The sequence below is a fragment of the Salvelinus namaycush genome, chromosome 17 (genome assembly GCF_016432855.1).
Source record: "Salvelinus namaycush isolate Seneca chromosome 17, SaNama_1.0, whole genome shotgun sequence".
Taxonomy (NCBI): domain Eukaryota; kingdom Metazoa; phylum Chordata; class Actinopteri; order Salmoniformes; family Salmonidae; genus Salvelinus; species Salvelinus namaycush.
The window spans coordinates 711,526-728,158 of record NC_052323.1 but is presented as its reverse complement, the minus strand read 5'-3'; the positions used below and the strand labels follow the sequence as shown (position 1 = coordinate 728,158).

The 16,633-nt window shown below is 41.7% G+C and overlaps 1 protein-coding gene across 1 annotated transcript in view; it reads right to left on the bottom strand.

Moving 5' to 3' along the window:
* The window catches only part of LOC120061859 (protein diaphanous homolog 2-like), a 467,422-nt gene that overhangs the window by 422,490 nt on the left and 28,299 nt on the right, over nt 1-16,633 (bottom strand). The window contains exon 5 of the mRNA XM_039011641.1: nt 5,154-5,258. Within this exon, the coding sequence (XP_038867569.1) occupies nt 5,154-5,258 (105 nt within the window). The remainder of the gene's footprint in view (nt 1-5,153; nt 5,259-16,633) is intronic.

The window sequence follows — 16,633 nt, the reverse complement described above, 5'->3', positions numbered from 1 at the left end:
TGCATGCAGCGGTCAGCGGAGAGGAGTTAATGTGCAAAAAGACAACAAACGGCACAATCATTAGTAGGCCAAGAATGTCCTCTCAAATATAAGAGGTATCAAGCGCACCTTATTCTGACATTACATAGGCTACACACTGCGCTCACACGGCTACATTCACTACTAAACACTTATAGGGTAACATAGCTGAACTAAAAGTTGAGGGTGCATCATGGTAAGACAGTGTCTGTTCGTTTGGCAGCCATTTTGAAAGAATACGGAGTCTCCTGTTCACTTGGCCTCTATGTGAGTCGGTTCCTATTTTAATATTTTTTTTATTTGGGGACTGTTTTTATATTTGTGGACTTTAATTAGCCTGTACAGGAGCTCAACGTTAATGACAATATAATATAATATTAAAAAAGACAGTTCAAATGATCTGTATCATGATGATTTAACAAACATTTTCAGATCAGTTTATTCAGTTTGTTCACAGTCTAACAAACTGTCATTTTGAAAAACGTCAAAATTTGACACAAATCCAATTGTCTTTGCGCTTGATTGATTTCCCATGGAATTAACCCCTAAAATGGCAGTTTTTCCACAGTAAAACAAACAGGTTGCTCTCATCTCCCAAAGGCCAAAATCAATCAGCTGCCATCTGTGCTTGACTTCAGGTGTCAGATTTAGCGACGCCGCGTAGCACCTTGGAGCTCATGCAGTCAGCATGATTTCTGGAGTTTAACCTTGTTATCTGTCAATAGTGGCGGGCAGTGGGGAGCGTTTTCTCTATTACGGCAGCGTGTCTCGCAGTGGGTGGGTGTCTGTCAGCCTAGTAAATGTATTCTAATCTGCAGCTGAGCACAACCCTCTCTCTCGCCCGCCAGCTGCACTCCGAGAAGCACCGTGCAGTGTACACTGATCACAGGAAGTTACAAAGTCACTGCACATCAAGACAGCGAAGACATACTCTCTCTCTCCATCGCTTGATCTCGCCGTCTGCCTCTCATTCCATCTTTCTCTCTCTTTCTCTCAATCACTCGCTCTATCACACTTTCTGCCTTCTCTGCATTCCTTCACTCACTCACTCACTCTCTCGCTCCCTTCTTTCTCTTTCTTCCTCCCTGGCTCTCTGTAGTCGACTGTAATTCCCTCGCTCTCATTCTTTCTCTCGCTCTCTTTATCAATCTCTCTCTCCATCTCCCTCTCCCACTCTCCCATTTGACGCTCGGCTTCCCTCTCCTCTATCAGAGTTTATGGCGGCAATAAAGTCAGTTTTAACTGTGTTGCCGCTTGATCATGTGCACTGTGCTTTTCACCATAAATCCACATTTCCCCAGTCGTCCTCTGATGAATCTAGCGTATCATTGTCTAACTTTGAGGATATCTTCACATGGTCTGGTTATTATCGGGAGAATCGGGACCTTGAATCACATAGAGGTGAGTGACTACTGTCTCCAGCATTGTTCTGGTGTTGTTTCAGTGTTGATAAGACTACATGGCGAGAACATTAAAACATGTCTCTTTTCTGAGTTATTGTTTTGGCGGCTTGACCAAAAAGATCAGACATTATCTTGAAAAACCCCAAGGAGCATCACTGTCAGGGAGGAGCTTGAGGGGGAATTGCACTTTATGTGCTAACATCCATTTCCCCACGCAAGGTATCACCTCATTCTCGCTAAAACCGTGACATAATTCCTGTCAATTCTAAGAGAAAAAAACGACCTAAAGGTACACCTAATAATAATTGGACTAATGCTTGGTTATTGCTGGATGTGTGTATGCTAATGAGCATCTCTAGTGCTCCATTATAGAACAACTCCCTAGTAAACAAACGTCTGAAGAAAATGTCATCAGGAGCGGTGGCATTTATTGATATTCTCCCCTCACTATCATTAGCATTAGCATCATTTCTCATATGGTGTGGGGAAAATAAAGTTATTTATTCATTAGAGAAGATAACAGTGTGACAGGAGGAGAATAACAAGGCCTTCGTTCTCTGACGAATTGTCAGGCTTCACTGCGAGAACGGGGTGGCACATTGGTGATTGGTCAAATTACTCTTTGAAATACCAGGGTATTGATGGGGCACGTTGGCAATTGGTCAAATCCATTTTAAATACCAGCATGTTCATTTCAAATTGTGTTAGTACAAAAGCAGCAAAATGGCTGCTCAATACATTTGACTAGTTGCCTCTCAAGACCCGGCCGTCACACTCATCCTCATCGCATCATGAACATTTGAATTGGAACAGGGAAATCATTTGCAAGGTGAGAGAGAAGCAAAGGTTTTTCCATCCCACTCGTAAGGAAAGATAAATGATTGCGTTAGTGTGAAAGGCATGCATTTGGCACATTTTATGACAATGGCATACATTTGTCAGAAATAATTTAAGAGAGAACAAAAGAGAAAAGAGCGGAAGGGAAAAGCACCTCGTGCAAAGTTAATGGCAAAGGACATGCAAACTTGCTGCAAGAGCCATGCTGGATTTCATTGTACAGAGCTCATATTCAAATAAACAGGGTCAATGGCAATATTACAAATATTCTCCTTTGAAAAGACATTGGCTACATCCCAAATGGCACCCTATTTCCTAAGGTCTTCTTTGTATGCCTGAATGCTTTCAAGGGACACAGACAGTCTGTGTTTTGTGTTGGGGGATAACTTGAAAGACTCCCACAGATGCATACTGGTAGTAAATGGGAAGAGTTCTCAATCTTGCCCGGTGATAAACTAGAGAGGTGGCAAGACGTGAAAAATACAACTCTCAAGAGGAGCCATGTTTGGAGAGAATACACACACTAATAATCAGCCCCACGCTCCCATTAGCTAGCTAGTATTTTTTGGCCTAATAGCCTCAGGGAAATATAATACAAGTTAATGGCCATATTTTTCATAGTAGAATGATAATAACAATATATTGGATGAATAGATTTGCCTAGTTAAATAAAGGTTACTTTTTTTTTTTTAAATACAAAAATAAAAAAAGACTGGGGTAATAAATATAAATAATAATAATGACATTATCCGGAACAATAAAGGATAATAACTCTAAATCTCTCTATATATGAACACAAAAAGGATCTCAAAAAGGGTGCATTTGGTTTGGTAGTTAAATCTAAAATTGTGATCCCCTCCCTGAGACTGACAGTCAAGCAAAAAGGTCAAGGACGTTGGGGACACGTTTGTCACTCCACTAATATTTGCACTTTATACCTCCATGCCTAATCATTCTGTGAATTAGCTCAAGCTACATTTTAGGTAGAGGGAGAGCTGATGGAATTCCCTATTGCCTTACAATATAGATAATAAACAGACAGGTCCCATTGCTTTGATGACATTCTCTTTTTGCCATTCTACTTTATATATTTCTATGATCTCTGTTAGTTGGTGGCAATGATCTAGTCGAGAACAGAAAGACACACAGGAAAGAGGTGACTTGGAGTGCACGTTGTTAGTCCATTTTCCTGCAAAAGGAAAATTCCCTTGAAAGCATTCAGGCATACAAAGAAGACTTTAAAACTGTTAGAGGAAGAGACCACACAAAGATTTAATCAAGGCACATTAGTTGTGAAAACACCCCACCACAACATCCCAAAAATGAACCCAAAAACTAAATGCAGTTATTGTCAGACCATATCATGGTAATATCCAATTCTGTACCATGTCTCAATTTCCCTCTATCACGTGTCAATTGCTTGTCAATTACGGATTATTAGTAGCGAGCAAGTAGTTAAATCAATAAAAAAATGTATTACATTTTTTTTGCCTTAGTCCTTCAAGCATGAACAAAAACCATCCTTGAAAAGTCACACAATCACACTGCGCTCACCCAAAACATATTAATCCAAAATGGGAACTCTATTCCCTATATAGTGCACTACTTTTGACCACGGACCATAGGGCTCTGGTGAAAAGTAGAGCACAAGATAGGGAAAAGGGTGCCATTTGAGACATAGACTAACCTACAGCATACTCTTCACCTACAGGAGCCTAATTGGCCAGAGTAATGTTATGTCTTATCATTATTTACAGAAACCAGTAGGGATGGATTGGGTTTCTAACAGGAGGCGGGGATTTGCTCTGCCATGTTGAAGACAGGCACTTATCACACAGAAACACATCTGTCCCCTGGACGGCTAAGCTGCGCTACCCTGTCATAGTGGTGTAGGTCAGTGTGTGTGTGTGTGTGTGTGTGTGTGTGTGTGTGTGTGTGTGTGTGTGTGTGTGTGTGTGTGTGTGTGTGTGTGTGTGTGTGTGTGTGTGTGTGTGCTAGGCATGTGCGTGTGTGTGCGTGCAAGTGTCTGTGTCTCTATATTCTATTCTGAAATCCATCCAACGGGCTCCCACCTACAGGGCCTATAGAATGTGAGGGGTAGGGAGGACGCTGAAAGACAGCCGAGCCCTACTCCCTTTCACCCAGACAGAGGATACTGTTCATTTGAATAATATTGCAGTGCTCACAAAGCATAATGGGCCCAGTGAAGAATTCAATCATCTCTGATCATCATCATCATTATTAATAATGCCACCTAATTACCATAACAATGAGAGGGGTAATAAATGATCGTGTCAAAGGCCGGCGAGTGACTTAATAGGAGTCTATGAGTAAATGTGAGCCTACCCTCAGTAGGGGCCTTAAACTTCATAAAGAGAATTCACCTTATAACCCTGGGATTACGCTCCTCAAACGTGCTGGGTTTACCACTCTTATTGGCTTAGATTGTTGAAAGTGTAAAGCGATGCGTTTCAAATTCAAATGAAAACTTGTTCCTTCCCCAATATAAAGCAACTGAGAGTTACGGCTGCGCTACAACGAAAGCGGTTTGATAAGCACTCGGGTGGGGGTGGGGGGGGGGGGGGCGTTGAAAAAATGTAATGGAAGCAGTAATCAGAGATTGGGGGCTCAAGCAAGGAGAGTGAGACGGAGGGAGAGTGTGAAAGAGTGGTAGAAAGAGAGGGGCACAGAAAGAAAGTAGATCGGGTTAAGCTCATTATTCTGCAGTGTCTTGGCAGTGTAGAATGTCATATTTCTCAGCCCACTCACTACTACTACTACACTGGGTGAGAGTAGCTGAGAAACCCGTTTGGTTACAATAAAATGCAGGAAGCCCATTAGTTTCATTACAGATATATAATACAGAAAGACCATTGGTTCACAACGACGACTTACAGATTTGGCGGTGGTGGAGATGTACTGGACGACCATCTCTCGCTTGGTGCTCAGGTCCTTCCCACGCAGTGGGGCTTTACGCTCCTCATTCAGGTTCATGTCCTCCTGAGGAAACAAACAACGAAAGTGAGGAGAAACGACTACTACACACCGTGGGGCAATTATGGTCATTTTAAATCCATTAAGACTCTACCAACTGCACTTAAAGGATGTCAACACTCTTTACCTAAAATGGAAACGGTCAATTATTATCCCGCTGTTTGCTGCTGCCAAAGATGCAATCCTAACAAGGGTATCAAGTGTATGTTACACTAGAAAAGGTCACTCTTGGGTCATAGCACTTTATGTCCAGCTTCTGTACTTTAGTTGAGGGTACACAGTCCCTCTTTCTCTCTCTAGGCAATGTGACAGACAGGCATAGCAACAGGAGGTAATGGAGACGATCCCACAGCTAGTGACATTAATAACTACCCCTGGAAACAGAAGTGAGGCCAAAGTATGATACATCACCCTCTGTTATACCGCAGAGTGGATATCATACAACACAGCCTGTAAAGTGGAAGGGTAAGGTTGATTACCATACAACAATATCATTAAACAGTGCCGGGGTGGACAGTAGCTTATGCCTCTTTAGCTATTATCGTCGGCGTACATTGTACGTTTTATTCTGCACCACAAAAAAGGCCCCTTTCTTGTCAAAGAGATGAGGGGAGGGAGGGAGGGACGCGAGGAGTGAGGGAGGGATGGAAAGAAGAGCACTAAGAGCAGGGGAATGACATGGTGAGGATAGCAGGAGGATGGGGGGATGTTTATTCGGAGCACTCTCAGACAAAGGTATGGACTGAATGACACAGAGAAACACGTGGCTGAAGTCATGTGGCTGAGTGGAGCTGCTGTGAAACAATGCTGCCATCTAGTGGGAGAAAGTATGGTGCATTTTTCTTTTGCTGTATGGTGAAGGTGTTGAGTGTATAGCCTAGAATGTAAAATCGAGATAGGCCTCGTCCTAAATGGCAACATATTCCCTACCTATATGGTGCACTACTTTTGACCAGAGTCATATGGACCCTTGTCAAAAGTAGTGCACTATGAAGGAAATAGGGTGCCATTTTTGGACACAACCCATAGATAAATCAACCATATGTTACCTATATGTCCACTGTATGATCTAACATTTGGTGAAAAGATTTACATTCCCGTTCCTTCATTTTCTTTAGTTCAGTTTGTAGACTGGTACAGTATATAGTCTGTGGCAGTTGAAAGACACTAGGTACAGCATCATGGATATTACCATTAAGGGTATCATGACCCAATGTCCTCCTCCTCCTCCACCTCCTCCTCTTCCCTCTACATTTTGTCTCAGTAAATACACCAAGAGTTGGGGCGCACTCGTAGAGGGACACTTTACCAATGGGCCGTTTTCTAAATACCCGGAACCGGAATACTTTTTAATTAACCTCTGAACTCTGCTAATTTGGCCGGTTAAATGGCATTCAATAAACGAGGCAAAACGCGGAGCAGAGAATATAGGGGGGAATGTGGGGGAGAGACAGCAGGGCCTGAGGGGTACTCGTCAGGGTCGACGAGAAGAGAGAGAGAGAGGACTCTGTGTTCTGCCACCCAAAAATGATTAATTATGCTATTATTAATTATATCCTCGCAGGTCTACATGGAAGAATCCCAACATATCCCTGGCAGCAGACTCAGGTAATTGAAACGTTTACACAGGCACCCTACAAACTGTGTGTGGAGTTATTTGACGGTGGTGGAGGCGTTTGTGTGTGTGTGTGTGTGTGTGTGTGTGTGTGTGTGTGTGTGTGTGTGTGTGTGTGTGTGTGTGTGTGTGTGTGTGTGTGTGTGTGTGTGTGTGTGTGTGTGTGTGTGTGTGTGTGTGTGTGTGTGTGTGTGTTGCCTGACAGTTCTATCCACCTCTGCTTGGCTGGCCTAACAAGTCAAACGGCCTGGGTCTTAACTCTGTATCACCTGATTCAGCATTCAGAGCTACTACTGTAGGAAACAACGTGAGACAGACAAAAGAACTGCCTTGGATACGTCAGAAATCACAAAGCAATGTGGAGAGATGTGCTGCCTGTGAACACAGCTTGGGGCTTCCATTGGCTTCCATTGCCAGGGATAATGAACGGGGTGCAGCCATATCTGTCTGCTATGGACAAGGGAAAAGGTTGAGTACGAGAGAAGTAAGTTGAGCAGGAGAGAAAACATTGTTTTAATTTGCTTCGACCGTGACAAATCTGTGACAAAATTATTTTCTCCGGTGCACCCCAAGTTTAATTCATGGAGTTTAGGGGCACATCTTGGCTCTCCTCCTCTGTGGTTTAAGTGCCCGTCTTGTGCAGACAGAGAAATTGTAACTGCAATGGAGGAGCACAGCGGCTGTTATTACGGAGAATGCTGCTCCCGGCAATGAGGCATAGGCACATAAAGGCTCAAACTAGCCTCATCAGCACAGTAATGGTCACTTTCGCTCACTCAGTCTCTCTCTCGCAGTCTCTCGCTCTCTCTCTCTCTCTCTCTCTCTCTCTCTCTCACACACACACACACCAACTCTATCTCTCTCTGTAGTAGTCAGTGACAACTAGGAGGGAAGATCACCTTTTGGATGTATTCCCTGCCAAATCTGTAGATATGAATCATACATAGCTCATAAAACTACAACGGCAGGTGGAGGCATATTGATGGCAAGAGTTCACAGATTGTAAGTCAATTCCAGGTTTTGTCTCTGTAGAATACCTGGAATATAACAGAGAGGCAATATAACAGACAGCCATAGCAATAGGAGGTGATGTCGACAAGCCCACAGGTAGTGACAGTAGTAACTACCGCTGGAAACAGAAGAGTGAGGGTGGAGTATGATGTATCAATTGGCCCTGGTCAAAAGTAGTGCACCTTATACAGTGCCATTTGGGATGCAGAATGGAAATGATCATCCACAATACAGACACAGTTGTATGATATGCACTCTGCTGTATAACAGAGCGTGATAGGGTGCCATTTGCGACACATCCCTTGGAACATTCTGTGCCAACGTGTAGGAGAGTGGCTTGACAAATGTGTACGCATGTGTGATGCTGGGTAAAAAAATATATATATCATATATATATATATATATATATATATGCAATATTATTTGGGGATATTATATCTATCGTTTTTGTTTTAAAAAAGCTAGAGCCAGTCGGCTGTACCTGAGCCAAAACTCAAAACGTGTTTTCTCATGCGCTCATGTCTCTCTGCAGCAGACATATAGTAAGCCATATGTTTGGAACGTCAAATCTCAATAAAATTGCAGCATCGAATTGCAATACAAAGAATCATAAGAATTGTGAGAATCGCAATACATATCGTATCGGCACCTAAGTATAGTTAGAATATCGTATCATGAGGTCCCTGGCAATTCACAGCCATAATGCTGCTGCCTATGGCTCATCCCCCTCACTGTTTGTCTGCATCTAATGTGCTTCACAGCGGTCGGCCAGGCGAGAGACGATCGTTCCAATAACAAAATTCACACACAGAGATACATGTGGTCTAAGGGGCATGGTCGTGACCTGTCCGTCTATCCATTCATCTTTCATGGCACGTCCTCGCCGGTCGTTACAACCCCTTCCTTCTCCCTCCTAGTCCTACCCTTGTACAGGACAAATGTGTCTGAATATTAATGGTAAATGGAGCGATGGAGATGATGGCGAAGGGTACAGATTCATAGAGGGGAGTTTGCCGCTGGCTAAACGAGGATGTAAACGTGTGTGTCACATCGCGGCTCGCTGTTTTCCCAGCACCACGTCCCGCATTAAGAATTCTGCCACCGCGCCTCCTCCTCGCCAAAGACTCTCCCCCCAATGGGAAGATTTCAGAGGATTTACCACTGTGAATTTATATCAGGGGCTCCAACTCCAGGGTCCAGCTGTGCACATCTAAAGAACCCAAGGACGCCGCACAAGACTACACACACTCTCCTTGTGGCAGAGTGGAAGCCACAGCAGCCGTAATGTGGCTCTCAGGCAGGCAGCAGCTACTGGTTTAACATGACCAATACTGTGACACTAACATTAGCACTAGCACAAAAACTAATACACAACACTACCACTTCCAAAAACACTACAGTAACACTAACACAAACACTACACCCTACCACTACTAATACTAACACAAACACTACACTCTACAGTACACACTACCACTACTAACACTAACACAAACATTACACTCTACAGTACACACTACCACTACTAACACTAACACAAACACTACACCCCACAGTACACACTACCACTACTAACACTAACACAAACACTACACGCTACAGTACACACTACCACTACTAATACTAACACAAACACTACACGCTACAGTACACACTACCACTACTAACACAAACACTACACCCTACAGTACACACTACCACTACTAATACTAACACAAACACTACACCCTACAGTACACACTACCACTACTAATACTAACACAAACACTACACTCTACAGTACACACTACCACTACTAATACTAACACAAACACTACACCCTACAGTACACACTACCACTACTAATACTAACACAAACACTACACCCTACAGTACACACTACCACTACTAATACTAACACAACCACTACACCATACAGTACACAGTACACACTACCACTACTAATACTAACACAAACACTACACCCTACAGTACACACTACCACTACTAACACTAACACAAACACTACACCCCACAGTACACACTACCACTACTAATACTAACACAAACACTACACCCTACAGTGCACACTATCACTTCTAATACTAACACAAACACTACACTCTACAGTACACACTACCACTACTAATACTAACACAAACACTACACCCTACCACTACTAATACTAACACAAACACTACACCCTACAGTACACACTACCACTACTAATACTAATACTAACACAAACACTACACCCTACAGTACACACTACCACTACTAATACTAACACAAACACTACACTCTACAGTACACACTACCACTACTAATACTAACACAAACACTACACCCTACAGTACACACTACCACTACTAACACTAACACAAACACTACACCCTACAGTACACACTACCACTACTAATACTAACACAAACACTACACCCTACAGTACACACTACCACTACTAACACTAACACAAACACTACACCCTACAGTACACACTACCACTACTAATACTAACACAAACACTACACCCTACAGTACACACTACCACTACTAATACTAACACAAACACTACACCCTACAGTACACACTACCACTACTAATACTAACACAACCATTACACCCTACAGTACACACTACCACTACTAATACTAACACAAACACTACACGCTACAGTACACACTACCACTACTAACACTAACACAAACACTACACGCTACAGTACACACTACCACTACTAATATTAACACAAACACTACACGCTACAGTACACACTACCACTACTAATACTAACACAAACACTACACCCTACAGTACACACTACCACTACTAACACTAACACAAACACTACACGCTACAGTACACACTACCACTACTAATACTAACACAAACACTACACCCTACAGTACACACTACCACTACTAATACTAACACAAACACTACACGCTACAGTACACACTACCACTACTAATATTAACACAAACACTACACGCTACAGTACACACTACCACTACTAATACTAACACAAACACTACACCCTACAGTACACACTACCACTACTAACACTAACACAAACACTACACGCTACAGTACACACTACCACTACTAATACTAACACAAACACTACACGCTACAGTACACACTACCACTACTAATACTAACACAAACACTACACGCTACAGTACACACTACCACTACTAAAACTAACACAAACACTACACCCCACAGTACACACTACCACTACTAAAACTAACACAAACACTACACCCTACAGTACACACTACCACTACTAATACTAACACAACCACAACACCCAACCACTACTAATACTAACACAAACACTACACCCTACAGTACACACTACCACTACTAATACTAACACAAACACTACACCCTACAGTACACACTACCATTACTAATACTAACACAAACACTACACCCTACCACTACTAATACTAACACAAACACTACACACTACAGTACACACTACCACTACTAACACTAACACAAACACTACACCCCACAGTACACACTACCACTACTAATACTAACACAAACACTACACCCCACAGTACACACTACCACTACTAATACTAACACAAACACTACACCCTACAGTACACACTACCACTACTAATACTAACACAAACACTACACCCTACAGTACACACTACCACTACTAACACTAACACAAACACTACACTCTACAGTACACACTACCACTTCTAATACTAACACAAACACTACACCCTACAGTACACACTACCACTACTAATACTAACACAAACACTACACCCTACAGTACACACTACCACTACTAATACTAACACAACCACTACACCCTACAGTACACACTACCACTTCTAATACTAACACAAACACTACACCCTACAGTACACACTACCACTACTAATACTAACACAAACACTACACGCTACAGGACACACTACCACTACTAATACTAACACAAACATTACACCCTACAGTACACACTAGCATTACTGTTACACTAACACTACACCCTACACTAACAGTCCTCCAATGATTTCTTAACAGGTCAGGAGGAGCTCATCTGTTCGTATCTACCAACCCAGGGATGCTCTTCTTCCCAGAACCTTTTGATGACCTGGTAGCATTATGGGCTTCTCTAGCTTTGAATTTTTTGGGGAGGGCAAAACATGCAGACTACGTGCTGTCATGACTGTCCTGTGAGGATTTGAATGGGTCAGATCAGCTTGGCAATGGATGACAGTAAGCAGACCTTCTCTCACCCACAGAAGAGGAGAGGAGGGAACTGGGCCGGGTTTGACAGCTCACACCTTTTCGTAAATTAAAGGAGAGGAGATCCAGACAGTTCTCCTTCTCCAAATTCCACCAAGGAATGTACTTTGTTAACAGACCTTTTCCTGACAAAACTCGAACAAGTTCAAAAAGCGAATACTGGAACAATATTTCTAACATAAGAACGTGGGGAATGGTCAGAGATGAATTATAGAAAACTAATGTCATAATGGTTTTTATTTTGTGATGTCATTAAAAAGTGTTATAAAGGAAATACTGTAACTTGAAAAGTATACACACTACATGTAGGAAGTCTGCATCCTTAACGTTCTATATGAAAAATTATGAAAGTATCTTTGTTAAGATAGGAATGTGATTTTAGGAACCACAAGAGAATTTGTCTCCTAAAATCTTTGCATAGTAAGTTGCCACGCCCCGAGTGAGGTCAGAGAGCATGTCAGCCTGATGGAGCCATCCCCTTCGGCCAGAGTGCATAAAAGGATTGGTGGAGAAATTAACCTTAACTGCTCCAGCGTTCCGCCAGCGGAACTCCTCCCACATTCCACTGAAAAGGCAGAGTGCGAAATTCAAAATATATTTTTTAGAAATATTTAACTTTCACACATTAACAAGTCCAATACAGCAAATGAAAGGTACACATCTTGTGAATCCAGCCAACATGTCGGATTTTTAAAATGTTTTACAGCGAAAACAGCACGTATATTTATGTTAGCTCACCACCAAATACAAAAAAGGACAGACATTTTTCACAGCACAGGTCGCATGCACAAAGCCAACCTAACTAACCAAGAACCAACCAAACTAACCAAGAAACAACTTCATCAGATGACAGTCTTATAACATGTTACACAATACATCTATGTTTTGTTTGAAAAATGTGCATATTTGAGGTATAAATCAGTTTTACATTGCAGCTACCATCACAGCTACCGTCAAAAATAGCACCGAAGCAGCCAGAGTAATTATAGAGACCAACGTGGAATACCTAAATACTCATCATAAAACATTTCTGAAAAATGCATCGTGTACAGCAAATGAAAGACAAGCATCTTGTGAATCCAGCCAATATTTCAGATTTTTTAAGTGTTTTACAGCGAAAACACAATATAGCATTATATTAGCTTACTACAATAGCCTACCACACTACCGCATTCATTCATCAAGGCACGTTAGCGATAGCAATAGGCAGGTTAGCGTTAGCGAATAAACCAGCAAAAGATATTAATTTTCACTAACCTTCATAAACCTTCCTCAGATGACAGTCCTATAACATCAGGTTATACATACACTTATGTTTTGTTTGTCACGCCCTGGCCTTAGTTTTCTTTGTTTCATTTATTATTTTAGTTAGGTCAGGGTGTGACATGGGGAAGGTATGTGTTTTTTGTATTGTCTAGGGTGGTTGTATGGTTTAGGGGGTTAAGTAGAGTAGATGGGTTAGTGTTCAGTGTAGGTGTCTAGGAAAGTCTATGGTTGCCTGAATTGGTTCTCAATCAGAGACAGCTGGTTATTGTTGTCTCTGATTGGGAGCCATATTTAAGGCAGCCATGGGCTTTAGCTGTTTGTGGGTAATTGTCTATGTTGAACGTTTGTTGCTTGTCTGTGCACTTACGTTATTTAGCTTCACGGTCGTGTGTTGTTTTGTTGTTCTGTGTATAGTGTTCGTTTTGTGTTTTCTCTCTCTTCTCAATAAAATAAGATGTATTTTCCACACGCTGCGCCTTGGTCCACTGTCTATCAAGAAGCCGATCGTGACATTGTTCGAAAATGTGCATATTTAGAGCTGAAATAAGTGGTTATCCATTATGCTAACGTAGCTTCTTTTTCCCAGAATGTGCGGATATTTCTATTAGACTCTCACCTATTCTGACCAAATAGCTATTCATAAACATTACAAAAAAATACATGTTGTATAGGAAATGATAGATACACTAGTTCTTAATGCAATCGCAGTGTTAGAATTCTAAAAATATCTTCATTACGACATAAGGCTTATGTTATAGCGAGAGAGTGGCCAAAACCTGGGCGCAAAACTACTAGTACACAGTTCGACAGATATATGAAATAACATCATAAATGGGTCCTACTTTTGGTGATCTTCCATCAGAATGTTGGACAAGGGGTCCTTTGTCCAGAACAGTTGTTGTTTGGATTTAGAACATCGTTTTTCCCTCTTGAATTAGCAAGCACACTGGCCAAGTGGCGCGAAGCTCTCCTTTCTGAACAAAGGCACACAACGCAACACGCCTAACGTCCCGAATAAATTTCAAAAATCTAATAAAACTATATTGAAAAAACATACTTTACGATGATATGGTCACATGTATCAAATAAAATCAAAGCCGGAGATAGTAGTCGCCTATAACGACAGCTTTTCAAAAGGCAATCCCACTGTGTTCCTCGCGCCTTCCTGAAAACCAGAAATCGGTGACACGTCATTCCAAGAGGACGTATTCCATCTCAGACCAAGATAAACACTCAATTTCTTCTCTCACTGCATCTTGACATCCAGGGGAAGGTGTATGACTGTATACTAATAGGTCTCATGCCCATTTATAGGCAGGACCCAGAAGAGAGCATCGATTTCAGATTTTCCACTTCCTGGTCAGGAAGTTTGTGCCAAATGAGTTCTGTTTCACTCACAGATATAATTCAAACGGTTTTAGAAACTAGAGAGTGTTTTCTATCCAATAGTAATAATAATATGCATATTGTACGAGCAAGAATTGAGTATGAGGCCGTTTAAATTGGGCACGTTTTTCCCCCAAAGTGACAACAGCGCCCTCTGTCCTCATCAGGTTAACATTAGACCAGAAAAGCGTGGAGCGGTATCTACACGTTTGAAATGGTTGGAACGTTGAACCTCAACACGAGGTGAAGAAAATAAACTCACCTCCCAGACCAGAGAGGCGTGTAGAGTTGCAGCTCATGTCCAGAGTAGTTTGAACCTTGAATATCAACACGAGGAAGAGGTGAGAAGCTCACCTTCCAGACAATCACTGGTACGGCTGATTAGCTATCCTAAGTCAAATATCTAGAAAAGCGAATTTAAGTGGGACCATCCTACTACTCTTCTCAAATCACCGTATCCTACTACTCTCAACACCAATGGGAACCGTCGACACGACTGTTTAGCATATCTTCCAAGGAGCATCTTCCAGAGTGAACAACAGTAGAAGACTGTTGGACAATCAAAGCCTTACAAACGTGCCGCTGAAAGGCCAACCCTTCCTAATGTGTGCTGGTTCCAACAGCAAACGAAGGCATGCACACGTAAATACATTCATGATTTCTTACTCCAAACGGGCGGTGGTTCGTGTGTAAAGTATATGATTACTGTGAGAATAGTTTCTAAAATGTATCAACAAGAAGTGTCTCTTTTTTCTTTCTCACTCTTTCTCTCTTCCTCTCCATGTCGATGTGTAAAAAGCCACCATATTGTGTCAGTCCGCTAGGGACCTTTTTCTCATGTATTAAGTTGGTATGTTTATTCTGTGTTATTATTTAGTTAGCTTGTAAATAAATAATTAAACCAATTTATGTAGTACTGATTCATAAGTAAGGCTGGGGTTGCAGATCCAAGAAGGTTACGACTGTTCAGAATGATGATATGATAAGAGGTTCTGATTAATATGTTGACTGTTTTATGGATGTGATAGGTAAAGACCTTTAGAGTTTCATTCTGGAGATGGTAACTCTTTAAACAACTGCTCTCGTGGTGCCCCAAATTCCTAATGAGTTAATAGTTACACGATTAACTTAAAATCGGGTAACAATTAAAGTTAGTTGATTTGATAAATAACATTGATCAGATTATTGAAAGTAAAGTCATGATAACGCTGAAGGAAAAACACATTTGGATTTGTCTTAGTCATTTAAAGCACAACACGGGGGCTCCTTGGTCAACCCCCTAACACCCTCACTTGGAACTAGAGTTTTAAAGCAGCAGTGCATGCCATGTTTTCAATCAATAAGAGCATGGGGATACGAAAGAGATACACAGAGAACAACAAAATGCTACGTTTTTTTAAAGCAACGGCAAACCTTCTTTATTGAGTATCTCTGTATTGAGACTACGATTACGCAGTTTGAATATCATTTGATTTAGCTACTCCAATTCAAGCTAATATACACTGCTCAAAAAAATAAAGGGAACACTTAAACAACACAATGTAACTCCAAGTCAATCACACTTCTGTGAAATCAAACTGTCCACTTAGGAAGCAACACTGATTGACAATAAATTTCACATGCTGTTGTGCAAATGGAATAGACAAAAGGTGGAAATTATAGGCAATTAGTAAGACACCCCCAAAAAAGGAGTGATTTTGCAGGTGGTGACCACAGACCACTTCTCAGTTCCTATGCTTCCTGGCTGATGTTTTGGTCACTTTTGAATGCTGGCGGTGCTCTCACTCTAGTGGTAGCATGAGACGGAGTCTACAACCCACACAAGTGGCTCAGGTAGTGCAGT